Raw genomic sequence first — 20526 nt, forward strand, 5'->3', positions numbered from 1 at the left:
AATTTAGTGTTTCTGTTTTAATATTTAGATGTTTGATCCATTTTGACTTTAATTTAGTGCATGGTGAAAGACATGGATCTAGTTTTAGTCTTTGGCATGTGGAAAGCCATTTATTAAAGAGGCTATCTTCTTTCCACTGAATATGTTTGGCCCCTTTGTTGAAGATAAGGTGACTGAGTGTGTTTGTAGTTTCTAACTGATTTTCTAATAACAATCTACCTTCAGATTCATGAGATAACCCTATATTGATCATAACATGTAGTCAATTATATACATTGCAGGATTTAATTGTAAACATTTGTCTGGAATTTTTGTGTATGTATTTGTAAGTGATTGTGGACAATATCTTTCCCTTTCTTGCAATCCCATGTCAAAATTTTGTGTTGAAGTATTTTGCTCCAATAAACAAATGATGGTAAGTGTTTTGGACTCTAAAATAATTTGTATAATATTGAAAAGATTTTTTAGGTGGAAGATTCAAATTTTCTTATTCTTATAAAATTAGTTTTAAGGAGGTATTATTTTTGGATATATCCATTGTATATAAATTGCAAATATATTAGCAAAGTGTATCCTCTTCTGTAGGAAATGTTGAAGCACTATTATTTTAGCAGAAAAGTAGTAATGTTAAGGAATGTTAGATAAGAAGAATTAATTCAGGATTAAAGAATATATCACTCTTCATTGGTCAGCTCTTTAAACAGCAGCTATAAAAATCATTTTTGAAAGAGTTGTACTCAGCCTCACTCCCATCTGAACCCATTCTGAAAATTATTGAGTCTTCTTATTCTATTAACGCTATAAAATATCATCATTTCCATATGTCCTGTTGGTTGAGTAATTGGTCAGTTCTATTGCAAAGGAAACTTCCAAGGCTGGCCCCTATCTAAGGCTATATATTATGCTGGTTTTCCTTTGGGCCTTTGTATGTGGCTCTATGCCAGAGCTTCTTTAAGTGGGGCTTTCTACATCACTGATGGGCCTGGAACATTTGTTTCCTCGACTGAGAACTCATCCAAAATACCAGTTTGCTAATATCTGTACCTGCATAGACATTCATTTTTATGGACACAGTTGGAGTATTTACTAGTTACCCACTAAATGAGTTATTAAAGGTAACTAAATATGGGGATTTGTGAGTAAAACTAACATCAGCAGATTCCAGGATATGAAATCAATAGTTCTCCCACACACACACACTCCAAGTCCAGCTGTCACAGCTCACCTGGCTGCACTGCAGAGATCCTGCACCAGCACAATGGGCAACCAGAGCCTTCACAGATTTCTAGATGGAGTGTTTCTTATTTCTTTATCCTGAGGGCCAATTTTAGTTGATTATGGTTGTCACATGCAGCCATCCTTAGGTTAACTGCCATCAGTTTTGCTTGATCCTCCATTGTATTTGTCCTGGGTTATCTGGATAACCTTATTGTATGTAGCATGGTGACATTTATTTATACAGTACTTGTATAAACAGTCCTTAAAACCTATTATTTTTCTGATAACCAGATCTTAACATATGCACTGTAGTTTGAATGCAAACTATTCATGCATTTACATTTAAAGCAGATGTTTACACAATTTCGTAGTGTGGTGGTATTTCATCATTAGAACTGTCTTCTTTGTTTTATGAACTCCATTTGCCACTCGAGAATGAAAATAAAGGTGAAGTATATTGACCATAGAATTATTTACTTTGTTGTGACAACAGTTATTTGTCTTCTGTAACAACTTTTGTGGATAACACTTTAGGAGACTTTAGAGATAAATATTCTTTGATTAAAAAATGAAGTAGGGATGAGTGAGCATTTTATATAGCATATGTATAAAAATACAGATTAAATGAATTTTCCCTTTGAACTGTCTCCAATAATAAGGTTTATCCTGGAATTAGCTTTTGTAAAAATATATAATCTTTTGATTTGGGCAGAGAAAGTGGGAATCCCACAGTTTAAACTTTCTACTTGTTTTGTTTTGTTTTTGTTTTGCTTGTGGCTCTGGAGATTGAACCTAGGGTTTTCACACTGAGCTTCACCTACAGCCTCTTCTTTATTTTTTTATTTGGAGGCAGGGAGGTTCTTTTAGTTTCTAAGTTGCCCAGGCTTGGTTTAAACTTGTAATCCTTCTCCTTCAGTTTACCATAGTACTAGGATTACAGGCATGCACCACCACACCCAGTCTTAATCTTTCTTTGAAAAGGGAAATGACAACATCACCATCACAGGCTGTTTACTTTAACACAAATATTTCATACAAAAGAGATATAGTACTGTACAAGAAAGGGGAAATAGAAACAGAAAGTTAAAAGTCTTTGACTTCCAGTGTTTGACGGTACAACGTCCTGCCTTCTCTAGAGCAGTCACTGTCCACAGATCACTCCTGTGATGCCCTCCTTCCTCATCTATATAAGAGTTCATTTCTCTGTGGATGTTGGAGAAGTTTGTTTTTAAAATTATTCAGAAGTTCTTTTCAAATGATAAGTTCCTAGACATAGCAATCACAAGAAAACATGATCTGGACAATTACCATTGTTTGCAACCTGCACTGGAATGCATTTTTGTATTCATGTTTAAGTGTGGGTAGATTTTTCTTACTTAGAGAAGATTTGTAATTACTGATGCTAAATAACACAGACAACAAAAGACTCCATGGGGACTGTATTTCCTTCATCCCATGCTCAGGGGACTCCGGGATGAGTTCAAAAAATCAATCCCCCCATTTTTTGTTAGTACATGTTTCTGATATGCAGTAAATACATTCATAGCAGGGAGTATATATATATATTCTTGATCTCTTATATTTTTCATTCTTTTCTCCCTCTCACCCACCCCATGTCTACATATTCCCATCCCATTCTTTCCAACAACCAACTCTTGGATTCTTTGTTCCTTTGTACCTTTTTTAGTCTCAATGTTAATTTCTACTCTGATCTTTATTATATATTTCTTTCTGTTAGTTTCAGATTTTGATTATTCTTATATTTTTGACACCTTAAACTGTATTATTTGGTTATTTCTTTGTGACTGTTCTATCCTTTCATGTGTATATTTACAGTTTCAAACTTTTCTCTTAGAACATCTTTCATTTTATCTTATAGGATTTGTGCTTCCATTGTTACTTGATTCTAGGAATGTTTTTACTTCTTCCTTGATGTCTTCTGTGACCCACTGATCATTCAATACATTATTATTCAATGTATTATTTAATCTCAATGTGTTTGCATAATTTCCATTTCTTCTTTTGCTCTTAATTTCAAGCTTAAATCCACTATGATCCAATAGTAGCTGGGAATTATTTCAGTTATTTTGTATTTATTTAAGCATGGCTTGTGACCTAAATTATGGTCTGATTTGGGAAAAGTTCCATGTTAAGTAAAATGTGTATTCCATTGTTGTCTGATAAACTATAGATTTTTGTTCAGTGGTGTGGCCTAACTCTGATGTTCCTTTGTTGGTTTTTTTTGTGGGGAGGGAGTCTGGTTTGCCTATCTAATTGTGTGAGTGGGGAAGTGATCCTTACTTGACCTTCACATCTACATAGGAAGCTGAAGCTCAGCATGGGGAGAGAACTAGGAAGCTCCTTTTCCTGCAGCTTCAACTCAATGGCACATTACTCTGAGCCTAACAATGGAGATACTGCCAAGTAAGAGTTGAGAGTCACAATAAAGTTTGGAACCCCAGCTAATCCTTCAATGCATTAACTGTGATGGGTTTTCCTAGTATTTCTAATTAAAACATATACTGTCCCATAAGAAACATACAGGGTGCATACAGAGTTTTTAAAATCTTGCTTGAGTACAGCTTCAATTCTATAAACACATCAGAGGCTGGAAAACTCAGTTATTACAAAGAATTCAAAGGTATCGAGTCAATATTGAAATCAAACACCACTCGATTAAACTTGTCAAAGTGATAATCTTTGAACTCAAACCTTACGTCTGCTGATTGCTTTGTTTCCAGTTTTTAATTGAAAGTTGCTAACAACTAGCTTAGATAAGGTATCCAAGCTGAAACTCCAGTTCTTCCTCAGAAAGCTAAATTAGTCTGGAGAGCTAGACTTCGATTCTGGAGTTAGCTTTGGATTGAAGATCAGCTCCCAGCCTCTCATGTCTCACTGTCTGACCAAGGAGCATTCTCCTCTCTGTGACTCAGTGTCCCTCTGTGTCAAGTGAGGATCACCATACAACTGCTTCCTGGTGCTTCATGACTTCCAAATGAGGCAGTGAGTGCTAAGCACTTCCCGAGGTACCTTCCACAACAGGAGTGCTCAGTAGCTATGAGTTATTCAAAACAGCCTTGGAGAGGGTTTGCGAAATGGATATGAGAGTACATTGTATGTGCCTGGGAATCAAAAAGGTCATCTATGAAGACAGGCTAAAAGAATCCTTTTATAAACACGACTGAAAAGTTACCTCTATTTTAGGCATTCTCTTTTCAGTTATGGTTTTTCACTGATTTCTCTCTCTCACGAATATGTATTTCTACTGTATATGCATTCAGCCCATGCTGTTTTAGTTTCTTTTTCTGTGTTTGGCATATCAGAGAGTCAGTGCAGCTCAATTCATATCAACCCATCTTTCTCAACCAGCTTGTGTCCAACACAGCCAGATGGAGTTGTCAGATTATGGGAAGGACTAAGAAAGGCCTACTGCTCGCTCTCTGGGAATTGAGAGCACAGAAACAAACACAGGGTTGAGGTAGAGTCTCCTTTAAATCTGCCTTAACATATTGTATGGAGATACTCGTGGAATAGCAACAGAAGGTGATGATTTTTTAATTATGACCAAGAGCAAAAAGATGGATAGTAGCCATTTCTTTATACCTCAGCTTTAGTGCACCTGCAAAAGTGGCCATTTGTTTATTTTTAGAATTTTTTTTTCATTTTTCTGAGATTGAAGAATAAACAATGCTTGCAAGATTACTTACTAGAAATTAGGGTGCATTTTCCAGTAGAAATAATTTTATGGAAAATAGTCAACTTCTGAGGAAGTCCATTCAAGCCAGCAATTATCATGAGGGCTAAAGAGGTTCTGACAGCTCCATGGGAGCTGGGCACCCAGAGGGTCAGAGATGCCCTGATGGTTCAGGGCCAGGTTCTGCCTTTCTTCACTTCTCCTTGGTGGCAGAAAGATTAGGCACCCAGCTGTCACAGAGACTGTTCCAAAGGAGCCTGGCTGATGTCCTGGAGACAGGGATGCTGACTCTTTCAGTGCCGCTTTTCTGTCTCACCAAAGACCATTGGCGTCAGCCCACCTTCCTTCCCTTTCATTGTCCTAATTCATTGTTTCTCACTGGGGTTTCTCTCCCTCCTGGGTTCACAGGGTAGAACAGTGTGCGTTCATCTCTCTTCTCCTGTGCCTTAGAAAACATAATCCCTCTGAGAAAGTGTGAAGAAATTTATTCCAAGTGATGAGAGAAAGCTGCCTAGAAATAAAGTGTCACTATTATATCTATCCCTTCTTCATCTCATCCCATAACTACCATGCCCCTCCACACATCTCTTCTCCTTTCCTTTCCCTTCCCTTCCCTTATCTCTTTTCCCTCTCATTTCCTCTTGTACCCTCTTCATTTTGATCTGGGGAAAATAAAAAGCTCCTGTGATGTAACTTAAGATACCAAATGGATCCAACTGAGATTTCTACACACATTTTAATGGCAGTATTAACTCTTGTATGCACAGCCTGTCACCAGCATGGCTGGAGCATCTGAGAGCCCAGGTCCTGGTGAGGAGTGTGGTGTTGGGAACAAGGGTGTCCAAGGGGAGCTGGAGACACTGTTAATTAGACCAACAGCAGGCTCAGGGAACCAAAGATTTTTAAGAAGAGAATCACAAAGAAACTCCAGAGCATATTGCTCTACATATCCCCTGCAAACCTAGTTTGGACTTACCAGTAGGGTGAGGTGAGAGGGGGTTGATATTGTGGGCTGCAGGAAGATCTGCATCAACATGAGGCAGGAGAAAGGAAAACCCCACAATCTTCCCTGCATGGAAATCCTTATCCTCAACCCTTTCGTTTGTTTTTCACTTATGTTGAGATGGCAAACTTAAAATGTTGTAGAAAATTTAATAGTTTCTAAAATGCTTTCCCATACAGTGTTTCAACGAACCTCATAGTAGTTGAGCAAAGCAGTGAAAGGAAACCTAAGAAACCTTACTTTATTGGTGTAGATAGGATCCAGGAATCTTGAGTCATCAAAAGTAAGTGTACCATGCAGATCTTGGAATGAAATCCAACTTTTCCTTCATTTTTCCCTATATCAGCACTTTTCTTTGTAATTCCGGTCTTGAACTATAAAATTAGCAAAAATGCAGTTAATATAACTTTAAATATTTTATTTTAAAATTCAGAACTATGAAATGGCTTAGACTAAGGCAGAATGGACTTTCCTTCAGTATTTACTTAGCATTGTAATATTGCATTAAATTATATTTTTATAAGCATCTACTATAAATAATTTGAATTATTTGGAAGGGATTTAATAAGCTAAGAGAAAGGAGCTGAACTGTTAGCTAACTTATCCATTAAACTATGAATAGAAAATTTAAGGCTGCAAAAATTGCTGGATGGAAAATTATTTTAGAGCACTAATTCATCTTGAAAAGGTTGGTTGGTTTTTATTCTGTAATTTAATTAAAACAGACGCAATTAATAAAAAAGTGAAATTGCTCGTTCCTATACATCATTGGAATAAGTCCCTTGAAACAGAGATGGAGGATGACTGTTGTCGTTCAGACCATGAGTATCTGGGTTGGATTACTTCTGCCTTTGCTTTCCATTCCTCCATTTTGACAGTTTGCTGCTTACTGGTGTTCTGCCAGAAGTTGAGATAGAAATCAGCTTCATTTGTCACTGAACTGACTGCACTCAAGGAAAATTTGAGGAAGCCAAGAGATTAAAGAATATAGATAGAGGTTAAGTTTTGGTGCATTGTTAAATTGAGGCTATTTATGTGCCAAATTATCCAGAAGTGGAGAAGCTATTTGCAGAACCAAACTGTTGTCTTCTGAGAGACAATCTTATTCTCTGTTTAAATATATATTTTCTATAATTTTGACAGGTATATGTTTCTGCTGATTCCCTGTTTTCAAAGTAACTTATGTAGACTATAATTTAATGTTGACTATTTTGAGTAAATTACCTCTGATGCTGAAAGAATTATCAATCACAAATTAGAGAATTTGTAAATACTAAATTATACTTATTGACATTTATGTTTCTGAATGATTCATTTCCCCCATTGCATTACACTGAGTTTCCAAAACAAAAAGAACTTCTTCTCTCAAAATGGATTTTAGTGTTTCCTTGAATGCATTTAAAATAAGTCATCCCTATGACATAATTTTATAAGCAAGTAATGGTTTATATTGTTATTATGCATTTCTTTGTGATGTTGGGGATCAACTCCAAGCCTCACGTATGCCAGGCAAGTCATTTACAACACTGAATTACACCACCTGCCTTAATGATTTTAGTTATTCTTATATTTTAAGACATTTTTAAAAGTAAAGAAAGTACAGCCAGGCATGGTGGCGCATGCTTGTAATCCCAGCACTTGGGAGGCTGAGGCAGGAGGATTATTGTGAATTTGAGACCAGCCTGGGCTACAAAGTGAGCTCAAGGCCAGCCTGAAATGAATAGTGAGACCCTGTCTCAAAAACACACACACACATAAAAGTATGGACAGTAGAAAGGATAACAAATACATCACTATTTATTTTGCATAGTTAAACATAAATATTTAGTAATGTTTGATATCAGTCTCATTTTCCCCAAGACACAAAATATAGTTAAAATTACAGACTGTATGACCTTGATTCTGATATTCTTTTAACCTCTTTTAATCTCTGTTTAAATATGTGTTTCTCCATAAGCAAAATATTGTATATTTGTGTTTGTATTAATGATATACTGCTAGTTTCTCATAGTTTGCTTTTCATACCCACTATTTCAGGTCAGTCCTTGGATGTGTGTATGTGTGTGTGTGTGTGTGTGTGTGTGTGTGTGTGTGTATTTGATAGGGGAGCACTCTACCACTGAGCTATTCACAGCCTTCTTTGTACACTAGGGTGAAGGAATTCACTCCTTTTAAGGACAGCACTGGATCAGCAATATTTGTTAACTGAGGAAGCGGTGCTTTCCCAGAGAACTGGCGGGAGCAAGATCAGTAAGAAGATTTATTTCCATCAAAAGAGAACACAAAATATAGGGCTCAGTGTTGGATTTGGAATATCCCATGCTGTCATCAACAGTGCAGAAATAGACTTCTCATTAGAGAGATTCAGTGAAATACCAGTTTCTTCCCATCTCACTTGCTATTAGTCTAAATACTAAGAAAAATATACATACATAGTATGAATTCATCCTTGATAATTCATTGTAATTAATCTTTGATAATTCAGGTTGTGAAATCATTGTAACTATTTTTGATATTTTAAAATGACATTGTGGTCTCACATATTTTAGTTAGATTATGTACTTATAAATCTTAAGTAGGTAAGAAACCAGTGAAATTTAGTTTCAAAATTACGAATAGTTTAACTCTCATGGTCTGATTTATCCATGGTACCTTCTCCTTACACGTTTCTACCCACAGTATTTCATGCTAGAAAAGTGTGCCTTCAAGGAGAAAATTTTGGAAGTGCCAGAAGATTAATACCTGGACTACGTTTTTAAAAACTTCCAAAACTTAAGACCAAAATAATCAATAGCCTTATCAATCAATGGGCAAACAAATGAGCAGACACTTTTCAGAGAAAGATCTATGAATGTTTAGTATCTTTAGCTATTAGAAAAACACAAATCAAAACTACACTGAGATTCCATCTCACCCCAGTCAGAATGGTGATCATCAAGAATACAAAAAACAAGAGGTGTGTGTGGTGCAGAGCAGTAGTCCCAGCACTCTCAAAAGCCGAGGCAGGAGGATGGCAAGCTTGAGCCTAGCCTGCACAATTTAGTGACTTACTGAGACACTGTCTCAAAATAAAAATGAAATAAAGGGCTGAGGATGTAAGGTGCTGAGTTCAGTCTACATAATATATACATGTATATTTACATACATACATACATTTATGCAAACATACATAAATGATCTCAAGGCTGTCACAAAAAAGTAACACCTCTACATTGCTGATAGGGATATAAACTAGTACAGCCACTATGGAAATCAGTACTGAGATTCCTAAGAAAACCAAATATAAAACTATCGTATGACCCAGCTATACCACTTCCTGGTATATACCTGAAGGATACTGTAGAAATACTTTCATATTTACTCTTCTTAAGGTACAATTCACAATAGCCAAGATGTGAAATCAGCCTCGGTGGCCCTCAACAGATAAATTCATAAAGAACATGTGATATATACACACAGTGGAGTATTATTCAGCCATAAAAAAGAACATAATTATGGATGAATCATGTTAGGTGAATGAGTCAGACTCAAAAAGCAAACTGCCACACGTTTTTCCTAATACGTGAAATCTAAGAAAGGACAAGAAAGGTGGCATAAAAGTAGAAGCAGGACTATTATTACACAAGAAGGGAACAAGAGGCAATAGAAAGCATGGTAGAGATAAATATGATCAAAATGTTATACATAAAAATACTATGTTAAAACCCTAGATTTTATAAAAATAATACACACAAATACAAATATATTTTAAGAAAGAAGAAATGAATTGGGAAATCACGTTTGGCCTGGATTATCGAGGTGGTAACGTAGAAGGACCTCTCTTCCTTTGACTGATCTCTTCTTTGCTCGACAATCTTGTGCTGTTTCTGCTGTGATAGCTTCCTTGAGCCCCAAGAGAAGAGGCTGGGGGCTTCTCCCGCTGCGGGAGCACAGCAGCTGTTTGAACTCCAACGCTGGTGCCAGAGGCTGCACCCGGTGACAGGAGCGCCTCTCAGGCTTTGAGGGGATGCACTGGAGCTCTTCAGCTGCATACCATGGTTGCTCTTGTCAGCTCTCCCAGTTACATCCCTCAGCATCTGCCTCTGATTGTGGCCTCATGTTAAAAAAGAAATCCCACAAAATAAGAAATGCCCATTGCAAAGCTCAGTTTTCCAAATACACAGAAAATAATCCTGACCTGAGCGGCCATAGACTGCTGTACTAGTAGTAGTGCTGATGAAGATACACCACAAAGAAACAAACGAGTCACATGACACATGGTGACATTTTCACCACCATCTCACCAAACACCCAATGTGGGTCCAATAAGATTACAATGGAGTAGAAAAATTCCTTGTCTAGTAATGTAGCCATCTTAGTTCGTATAACCACATGCTTTGATGTTTGCAAAATGAAGAAATCTCCTGAAAGGGTATCCTTTCATTAGTCGACAGACAGACAGACAGAAAAATAAAAATACATGGTAGATTTATATTTTTTCTCTTGATGTCTGTTAAGCCCAGTGGGTGTCTTGCTCTTTTATAGTCTGTTTTTCCTTTGTTCCCACTTCTTAGCTAGTATGCGGTCTCCTTCCTTATAGTGGAGACTGCATTAACAGTGAATGGCGGGGTGGGAACCACTGCCTTTTGTGAAGTGTGCTCAGTCCGGGAATGCATCTCTAGGGGATGAGAGGAGATAAACATGACAGGATGACTGTAGGCACCAGAATCTTGACTGCATCTGTCAGATGAGTGATCCCCAGTCCTCAGAAGTCCCAGTAGGAACAGGAAGGGATTTTGTTTCATAGATTGCTTTTTGTTTGTTTTCTACAGTGATTTGTAAAGAGTAGACGATGATTGCTAAATTGGAGCAGAGTTTCTTTTAAAAATTCCCAATAACATAATATTCCTGATTCTTATTCTCTGGTACACTAAGTGAACTGGACAGTTTCTTTGGGCTTCGGAGCCATCACCGTTTTTATGTTTTGCATTCCTTGGGTTCACTGGAGCAGCATAAGTTCATAGCAAGTTTTCTGTATCCAAAATTTCCAAAGGCAAAACCACATTCAAAATCCAGCGTTTTCTGGACTCAGAGATTAGAAGAACCGTCTGAACCACCTCGGCTGGTTGTGTGGCTCACTGTGGACTGGGTGTTTTTCTTTACCAAATGCACCAGATCACTTTTATGATAGGACAACTTCGGATATTGTCCTTTATGATAGGACAACTTTTAATCATGGATATAGAAGGCAATTGATTTCTGATCACTCCCTAATTTTTTTTTAGTCTTAAATTCAATGTTATTATTAGCTACCGGCTGGCACCTCATAGGTTCTCAGTAACCATCACTTTGCTTCTCTTTGTGCTCCTTTCTCTTTTCCTCCCGACTTTGCCTCCTGACCCAGGAACTGTAGTTCCGAGCCTTCTTTATGAAGTACAGTCAGTAGATGGTCCGGAGCTCAGTCCTCGCCCCAGACTACAGAACCCAGCCTGTATTTTGCCTGTGCTGTGCTGAATCCTGTGCACACTGAGGGTGAACAAGAGAGAATTAGAGGTGTGATGGCTGTGCTTACTCCTCAGCACTGCCCTTTTAAAAGAGCCCCAAAATGCTTGTTTGGCATAATTTCTTCGTTTTGTTTTGTTTTGTTTTGTTTGTTTGTGGTGGTACTGGGAATTTGAACCCTCATACAAAGCTACATTTCTAGACTTTTTTGATTTTTTACTTTGAGGCAAGGTCTTACTAAGCTGCTACTTTGCTCAGGCTGGGTTCGAACTTGCAATCCTCCTGCCTCAGCCTCCCAGGTGTGTATCACCATGCTGGACTTTAGCCATAGTTTTATATTCATAGGTGAACAGCACATTCATGAACACCATAATACCTTGAATTAATGTCTACTTTATAGTAGAAGATTTTATAGAACAGAGCAGCTTGTCATTCTGATTTAGGAGGGGTAAAATACATTTATTTAAACCCATGAAAAGAGCTCATGCTTTGTATGCTCTTGATAATGCCTGGGAATAATTCTGTCACTTTAAGCTTTGTTCTGCACTTCTCCAAAAGTATTATTATATTTCCTTGATTTATATGTAAAAATATGAAGAATTCACAAATATTGCTTTGTACCTGAAAATAAATCCATTGCTTTTTGAATAACAAATAGACTTATTTTAGTATTGAAAGTATTTCTTTGTTATATTTTACTTCGCTGTAGTAAATTTCTAAAACAAAGGGAGAGCTAGAAGATACATTTCCCTGTTGAGATTTTTTTAAAATTTAAATGTTGAATGGCCAGAATTGAGAAGACAATTGTCTCCTAATATTAAAACTCAGATTTAATGGGGCACTGACCTAGTCTTCTTTTATAAAAGAAGTTTATGAAGTTTTGTATGCTTATCAACCGTATGTTAACACTATAGCCCAACATCATAACTTTAACCTTGGACCCTTAAGCAAGTACAATGAAAGCAACCTTTTCCCATTACTAATTTTGTCTCCAGATACCCACCTCACCAAAGCCATGGTCCTTCAGTCTGGAGCTCCTCATCCTTCTGCTTGTCTGGACACAGAGGACTCTTAAGAAGGCTGTGTATAGGGCTGTAAGCTTTACATCTTATACTTAGAGACCCGAAGCAAGCGTCTCAATTGTAAAAATACAGAAAAGGAATGGCAGGAGAACATTTAAAATTTTTTTAAAAAACCCTTTAAATCCTATGAAATCTCAAGTTTTAACAAGATCTCCCTGAATAAATCCCCAGGTCTTACCTCCAAAGCCAAGATAACTCAGTAGCCCCATGGTAGAACTCAGGACGTGGCCATGATAAGAAGTTAACGCACATGGTGTAGTAGCCCACATTTTGCGTGTTACCTGTTTATATTGGTTGAAATTAATCTAATGCTATTCTAAGGCGTACTCAGAGAGTGGTAAGTCTCATTTCAGAACTTCATAGGACTGACTTGGAAAATAACATACCTACTTTCTCAAAATTTACTTCAATATCACATGCAGATAACATCGCTCATAGGTTTGTCCCTTGAAATTCATTTCTTTATCCCTTCAACTTGTCTGTTTGGATACTGGGCAGAAATGTAATATTTCTCCCACAAATATTTTATCATATTTATATGTGAAGTATAATAAGCCAGAATAGGAGATGACTGAGACCCAGAGCTTAGAGATGATCCCATCATAGGCAAACAGAAGGTTGGAGAGATCCCACTCCATAACCTGAGAGGGACGTCCTGGCTATTAAAAGAGTGCTAGCAGGGAGGACCTAAGGTAGTTGTTCATTTCCGCAAGTAGACAGGCCCACTGTCACAGGATGTGGTGACAGCTGGGGGTTGTGTCCTCCACAGTTGGACTTATGAGCTAGTGTTTTTCTTTAATGCCTGAAAACTCAACAGGACCTCAGTCTTTGGGGATATGGAATATGAGTAGCTACAGAGCTTCTGTCCTGGATAGGATTGGATAAGACTGGGATGTGAAGCAGACTTTCATCAAAAAACTTAGCCCAAAGCCCACATCCTGAGACCAGATTAAGACAGGGGACAACAGACTTGGTTCGTATGTTGGTCTCTTAGGCTGCCCTAACAGTATATCAGAAATGCCATGGCTTAACAGCACAGATGTATTGTCTTGCCAGTTTGAAGGCTGTAAGTCTACAATCAAGGTGTCCAAGGGCTATGATTTTACTGAAGGCCCAAAGGAAGGATCTGCTCCAGGCATCTCTCCCAAGTCCCAGTAGTTCCTTAGCTTGTGGGAACAGAACTCCAATCTGCACATGGTATGCATGTGTCTACCTTGTATATCAGGACACTAATCATGTTGGATCAGGGGCCTCCCAGACCACAGTGTAGCTAAGTACATCAATGCTATTCTCAAATGAGGCCACAGCCAGTGGCCTAGCATTAGGACTTCAACATTGCCTTTGATGGGATACAACCCATTGCAAAACCCTTTGCCACAGCAGGGCCAAAGGTCAGCTATTAGCAAGCAGGAACAGGGCAACTTTGTGGGAAGATCCTGGTGTTACCTGTGCTTGCTTTGTGCTGTCAAAAGGGAGCATGGCTTAGACCAGCATAGTGAAGAACTGTGATGCTCCGGTTAAATTGCATTGTCTGCCCGGTAGTTGCTACTGGACACCGGAAGAGGTGAGTTTAATAGCGTCTCAGCAAGTGTGGACCATCCGAGTGTGACTGGTCGTGTCTGCTGGCTTCATTCCTACCCTCATCCCCATGCTGTAACCAAACTGGGAAAGGTGAAAGAGACAGAAGTTCATTTTTAATTTCTGGCTACTAGATGAACTTAGGAATCCCAGTTAAATTAAAATTCTTAGATAAACAACAAGTAGCAGAAGGCCTTCCTAAATATTGCTCAGGAAATGCTTGAATTAAAATGTCATTTACATATCTAAATTCTAATTTCACTGGGTATCCAGTAATTTTTTATTTTTGTAAAACTGGTACCTACCTTGAATTCATATTGCTTGTGTTTTCTTCACCTGTGAAAGGGGAATTTGAGCCCAGTACTATGGGACATGATTTCCAGATGTTTCTCTGGTGATGTGAGGACTGCTACATTTTCTAGGTGGCTGCCTAAGTGATCTTGTAGAGAAGGTCACCTGACTTTCCAGATGTTGTTCCTTCCTCGTGGACCTGAGAGAAATAACAGAGGAGTGAAAGTGTTGGCCAAGTGCTCATTTCAATCTTAAGGGTTTTTTATGCCATATTTAATTGCAATTTCATCTATTTTATTTGAAAGAGGAAAAAGCGATAACTGGGCAGCCCCAGCTAAATTGCTTTGTGCATTTTTAGGAGGAATAAGGTAAAGGGGGGTTTCTTTTTAGTTCTTTTGTTCTACCTGCTCTTGTACTATAGTATTCATTCGATGGATTTTAAAATAGCATCTCTATGGACTGTGTAAAGGACCTCATCATTAGACAACAAGTTGGTGAAAACAAAAATGAGGCTTGATAAGTAGGGTAATAATTTCTTTTAGCCAAGGGAAACATGTTTAAATATAGAATGGATTATCGTTTTCCTCACAGTCGTATCCTTTCGTTACTGCTGTTTTACAGTTTGAATTTTTAGTTGCTGTGCTCCTAGGGGTGATTTTATCATTTTTCTCATTTTCTTGTATGGTATTATTTCACTGATTTAAATTATTTTAGAATACTGATGTAATGTTTACAATATTCCAAAGAATTATTTATTCATCTGAGGTCTCCGCTTCGGTGAACTTTGCTCCCATTAGTGGGCAGTACTTCAGAGCTCCTCAAAAGAGTTTTGGCATCAGCCTGGCAGGCCGTTTTCCTTGAATGAAAGTTGCTACTTAGGAGGCAAACGTTATGAAACTCTACAGGAAGTGCTTTGTGAATCCAGAAGTGCCTTGCCAGCATTCTTTTGTTTTGCAGAGAAATGAGCTAATGTTTAGTGTCAGCACTGAAATCCTCACGCTTGAGCTTGATGTGGAAGGTAAGACTCTGGGGATTCAAATTTATCATTCTTTAATTAAAGATGATGCCATTACATAAATTAGAGGCATGAAAGCAAAATAGCTAATGCAAAAGCTTGGGGAGCTTTGCCATCAGTGCCTTTTAGGGTTCAATATATCCTAAGAGGCACAGAGAGTCTCCACCACTGCAAATTCCTGGCTGTACAATCTTTTTCCCGATGATTGAAATGGAATTCTTTGGAAAGAGCCCCAGGGACTCAATCTCTAGAGGTCTTTGTTGTAAAGTTTGACTTCCCCTTCCTTTTCTCAAGGAGAAAAATTGGTAACATTGATCTCCTGTCACTGTCTTCCTCTCTCCAAGTCCCCTGCCCCACACTGATAGTGAATCAAATTCCATAATTCTCTTAGTTTATTATAGCTTGTCATAATAAACACTTTTTTCTGCTAAGGAAATACCAAGTTGGAGCTTCCAGCCTTTCAAAGAGCAGCCACAGAGCACCCATGGGCTTCAGGTCTTTAGACCAGCAACTCTAGCACTTATGCTCCTTATTCCTAAGTATTTCTTTGCTATTGCCCCAGTTTCCTAGTGAGTGGAAAATTGCCGTGTGTTTTGGGCAGTGGTAAACCCTTACTTCTGATAATGATTCATCCATTTTAGCACTTCTCCTCTTCCCTCAGGGGAGATAAGTGACATTTTGACTAGATCCTGTAACAACATTTATCACAATTATTTGGTATGCTCAGCACGACAATAGTTGGCATAAATTCTTTATGAAATTAATCCCAGTGACAAGAGAATTTTCATTATGATGCTGTGTTGCTCCTTCCACTAGGGTAAATTCTAGTAAATATTCAGTCAGTCAAAATATTATTTTTCTTGTAAAAATTTTATGCAAACCATATGTTTTTTCTTTGTCATTTTTTGCTTATGGCAGCAATTATAACTAATAGCAGGCAAAGATTAAAAGCATAACAGTAAATTATTCACATCCTGACTCTTAAATAACCTATTTTTTTAAAGCAGCAAATTCTATTCCTTTGTCTGGTATTTTAGAAAAAGAGAAAAAGCAATTACGGTGCAGTTGGTTAGTCTGTGTTATTCAAACCGAAGTATGGTAAGTTCTCTATATTTTAAATGCAATAATTATAAGAAAGCTGCCTTTGAATACATTATCTGACTTAATAACTTTTCTGCTTAATATATTTTATTATATGTAGCACAAAATTTATGATTGTCTGATAAGGTGGGAGCCATGACTTACTGCATGTTTATGTATTCCTTTTCTAGTCCAGGCTAAGGACTATAGTAATGCACTATGGTAAACGGATGGGTGAATGGGGGGATGGCTGGCTGGCTGGCTGGATGGATGGATGGATGCATGGATGCATGGATGCATGGATACATGGATAGAAAGGGTAGGTACAGGATGGAAGAAATGGAAAATAATGGAGGGCAGGCTGTTTTATACTCAAATTCACTTTTCTTAGAAATGAATTTACTTTCTACCTTGGTTAGGTGTCACAATATTGAAATACAACCACTTCTAACTTCATAGGATTAACCTATGAATATTATGCATAGGAGAATACAAGAATAAACTGGTAAAGTCACTTTAGTTTCTTTATTCTTTAAAACTTAAATCATTGAGTCAAAAAATTATTTTTCTTAAAAGGGCAACATATTAAAATTCTTTATTTTTATTAATGTATTCAATACAGTGGTCAGGCGGTCATGACACGCCATATGCCATCAGGAAAGAGCTTCGGGAGCTGGGAAGAGGATTTGACTTTCATAGGATAAACTGGGAATACCAAGAAGAAACATTCATCTAGGGAATAGCATGGGTCTGTACCTATGCTGATTAGCGCCCCATGGGCCATTTAACCAAGGTTATGTGACACCTAAGAAAGAGCAGGTGCCACAGAGGCCACGGTGAGGCAAACTAAGTGACACGGGGCATCTTCTCTGTAGAGTGAAAATACTCCTTTAGTTGTTGCTGATATTAATAGTTAATGTTCTATTCTCCTCTATTCATTTCAAAGTAAAGGCATTGAAGTGGTCCCCAGCACGGTACATAAGTTAATATGTTCTCAACAAGCAAATCCTCAGTACTCAGAGAAGAGATGGTAATGTCACCTGGGTCTCCTACAGAACGGCAGGGGAGCATCATGGGGGCGTGGTCCCAACTGGTGCTGGCTGTTCTTGAAGCCTTGGAAATGCACTCCAGGCTTAGAAACTGTAATTGAACTAAACACTGTGTAAATTAAACCATAACAAGACTGAAATGCTTTGCAACACTGAATTCTCATTACCTACGTAGGCATATCTCAGGGTGGAATTTCATGTTCCCGGGTGGGATTGTATTCATGTGTGTAGATGCTGTAAATAGTGACAGAGACTATTAGTCATGGGAGAAGTGAGTGGTCTTCAGAGCTGTCATCCACTTCTGTTTGGCTGTATCTCTCTGGTTCATTCTCAGGCCTGTTGTGTTACAGGAACCGTAAAAATAAAACCTTAGGTTATGGGTATCTCTTCTAGACTCTTACTTCCTATTTCTACTACTTACCATGTCAGACATGGTCCTAGATCCATACAGCAGTGAATCAAATAGATATAAATCACTGCTTTCAAAGAGCTTACCTTTCAGTAGGAATACTGCTTGAAATACTGCATTGAATGCTGTTATGATTTAGATCTAGAATGTCCCCTAGAAGTCTCATGTATTCAAAGGTAGAACTTTGGGAAGGTGATTGGATCATGGGGCAATATATCCATCAGTGGATCCATCGTTGATGGAAGCCATGGCTGAATGAGCTGGTAGGAGGTAGGGCCTAGTGAAAGAGGTGTGTCATGGGAGGCAGCCTTCAAGGGTGTATCTCCCTCTCCGGCCCCTCCCTGCTCTCCCCACTTCCTGGCTGTGTTGGAGTGAGCACTTTTCCTCTTCTGCCATCCCTTTTCTGCCTTTTAGCCAATCAAGCATGAATTGAATCCTGTGAAAACCATGAACCAACATAAATCTTTCCTCCTTTACATTGTTGTAGTTGTTACATTTTGTCCCAGTGATAGGAAAGTGACTAGTATAAATTAAACATATTTAACACAAAGTCCAAGTCTTCCTTGGACTTCAAATCAATTTGATAGTTCTTAGTAGGGTGTGAGCCAAGGTGAATCAGTCACAGCCCTGGTCCAGCAATTCACAGTCTGGTAAGACATGCGTGCTTGAGGTGAAATGCAGAGAGACTGTGCTAGCAGTGGGTATCTGATATAGCACAGAGTAGAGTATATCTAGCTGCAGGACAGGAGGAAAAAGGAATGAGATTGTTAGTGTGGAGACAATGAGGAAATTTTCAGAAATTACCTGGTCCAGTGAACTCCCAATTATCTTTTAAAACACTTATTTAAGGTGAAAGTGGTGAGATAGAGATAGCGTTTATGCTGATGTTCATATTCATTTTTTCTTCAGTCCTTGAATATTTTACCATTCCTTCCCAACGCTTGACTAAAATGAGAATAAGGAGGTGATCAATAGGAAGGCTATTAGCATAAAGAAATAATATCCAAGAATATAATAGAAACACTTATTTCTAAGAGCTCAACTCTAGAAGAATTGAAGGGCAGTCAGACTGTGAAATTCACTGTTAGAAGTGATGTAGATTTCACATTCATGTAGTTGACCATAGCTTTATTCAAGGTTTCTGTGGTTTTTCTAAGGAATTTTATGTGTGGGTAATTACCTTGCAAAAGAATCCTTTTCAAGGCAACAATAGCAATGAAATTACAGCACCTTTAACAGTGTAGATTTCCATGAATTTGCTCCTGGGGTTGGGTCCATTTAATATACTACTCCTGAGAGGCATGTTTGGAGGTAATCCTCTTCCGGTGCAAACTTGCTTTGTTTTTTCTGGAATTAGAACACTGATAACTAACATTTTTAGAGGTTGACTAAATCATTGACATCTGTGATTTGTAATTCATTAAATGAATTTAAAAGCAATTTATGATTTTTAAGTCATTAAATTTTCACAATCCAATGAGGCATGATTCCTTATCACCCTATTTCCTGAAGGAGTCCCACAGCTAGAAAATGTCAGAACTCAACTCTGGCTTTAATCACTGTAGTATAATCAAAGGGACCAGGAGAAAATCACATGGTGCTCAAGAAAAAGAAACTTGCCTGCTGGTATTCAAGGAAAGTACCATCTAATAGGGGTTCATCTTGAAAGGACCTAGGAGTGGATCAATGCAGAGAAATTTGGATAGAGAGAAAGGCAATTTTGACCAGAGTTGAAATGGGTTATAAATTGAATTAAATTTAAAATTGTTGAAAAATGAAACAATAGTGAAACTCCTTAACTCTGGATTGGGCATATTTGTATGTGACCCTCTATGCTGACATATTAGAAATATCTGATTACATTTATTCTGGTTGATTATCTGGTAACTTCTTAGTCACTATTAGTGCAAATGTAAGATGGTGAAATATTTTTGGAGAGTGGTTAATTTAAGAAGATTTCTTAGAATCAAAACCATATAATCCTTTAATCTAATAATTTCATTCATTGATATTTACCCATTAGATGCAAAAACATACCCTGAGATCTGTATAAAATGAAATACTTTTCAACATGGCTTGAAATAATATACAAAAATAAAGAGAACTAGAAATCTGACTTTCTACAAACAAACAAAAAAAATCAATAATTATAGTGCATATATTCCTCAGAGTTCTGAGGGTCTGCTGTAAAGGAGGAAGTAGGGCTGAGTGTACCAACATCAAACATAGCCAAGATGTTACCAGATTTTTAAAATTAAAATGCTTTATAATGCATACAATATATCCACTCTTCTATTTCTACATTTTAAAAAAGTGTATGTACTCATTTTCCTTTTGGAGGGCAGTCAAGAAAATGTTAATGACGATTGCTTTTGGGGAAAAACACCGGAGTTTCGATGGAAGATGGAAAATTTTACTTTTCACGTTTACTTGTGTGTACTGCTGGGTGTATGCAGCTAGTGAATGTACTTTAAAGAAATGACACCCTGAGATACAGGTCATTGGAAATTCTATCTTTGGCACTCCTAACTACATGCGTACACATTGGCTTATCTTTAGCAAGAGGATAGTGTATCATTTTGTGATATTTAGACCTTTTTTTGGCTTACCTATCACTAATAAATCA

General features: G+C 37.7%; 1 protein-coding gene across 7 annotated transcripts in view; it reads left to right on the top strand.

Annotated features, from left to right (window-relative positions):
• Mctp1 (multiple C2 domains, transmembrane 1) overlaps positions 1 to 20526 on the top strand; it is a 517439-nt gene that overhangs the window by 189606 nt on the left and 307307 nt on the right. The window contains exon 1 of one of the 7 annotated variants that reach the window (XM_013513042.1): positions 11365 to 11447. The exons of 5 other annotated variants lie outside the window; for them this stretch is intronic. Coding sequence is in view for 1 of the 2 variants with exons in the window: in XM_013513037.1 (XP_013368491.1) it covers positions 15357 to 15365 (9 nt within the window). In the remaining variant the exon portion in view is untranslated. Of the gene's footprint in view, positions 1 to 11364; positions 11448 to 15324; positions 15366 to 20526 lie in introns of those variants that run through there. One more of the 7 variants, XM_013513037.1, reaches the window with a different exon arrangement.

Source organism: Chinchilla lanigera, unplaced genomic scaffold (assembly GCF_000276665.1).
Source record: "Chinchilla lanigera isolate Chin_1 unplaced genomic scaffold, ChiLan1.0 scaffold00017, whole genome shotgun sequence".
Classification (NCBI taxonomy): Eukaryota; Metazoa; Chordata; class Mammalia; order Rodentia; family Chinchillidae; genus Chinchilla; species Chinchilla lanigera.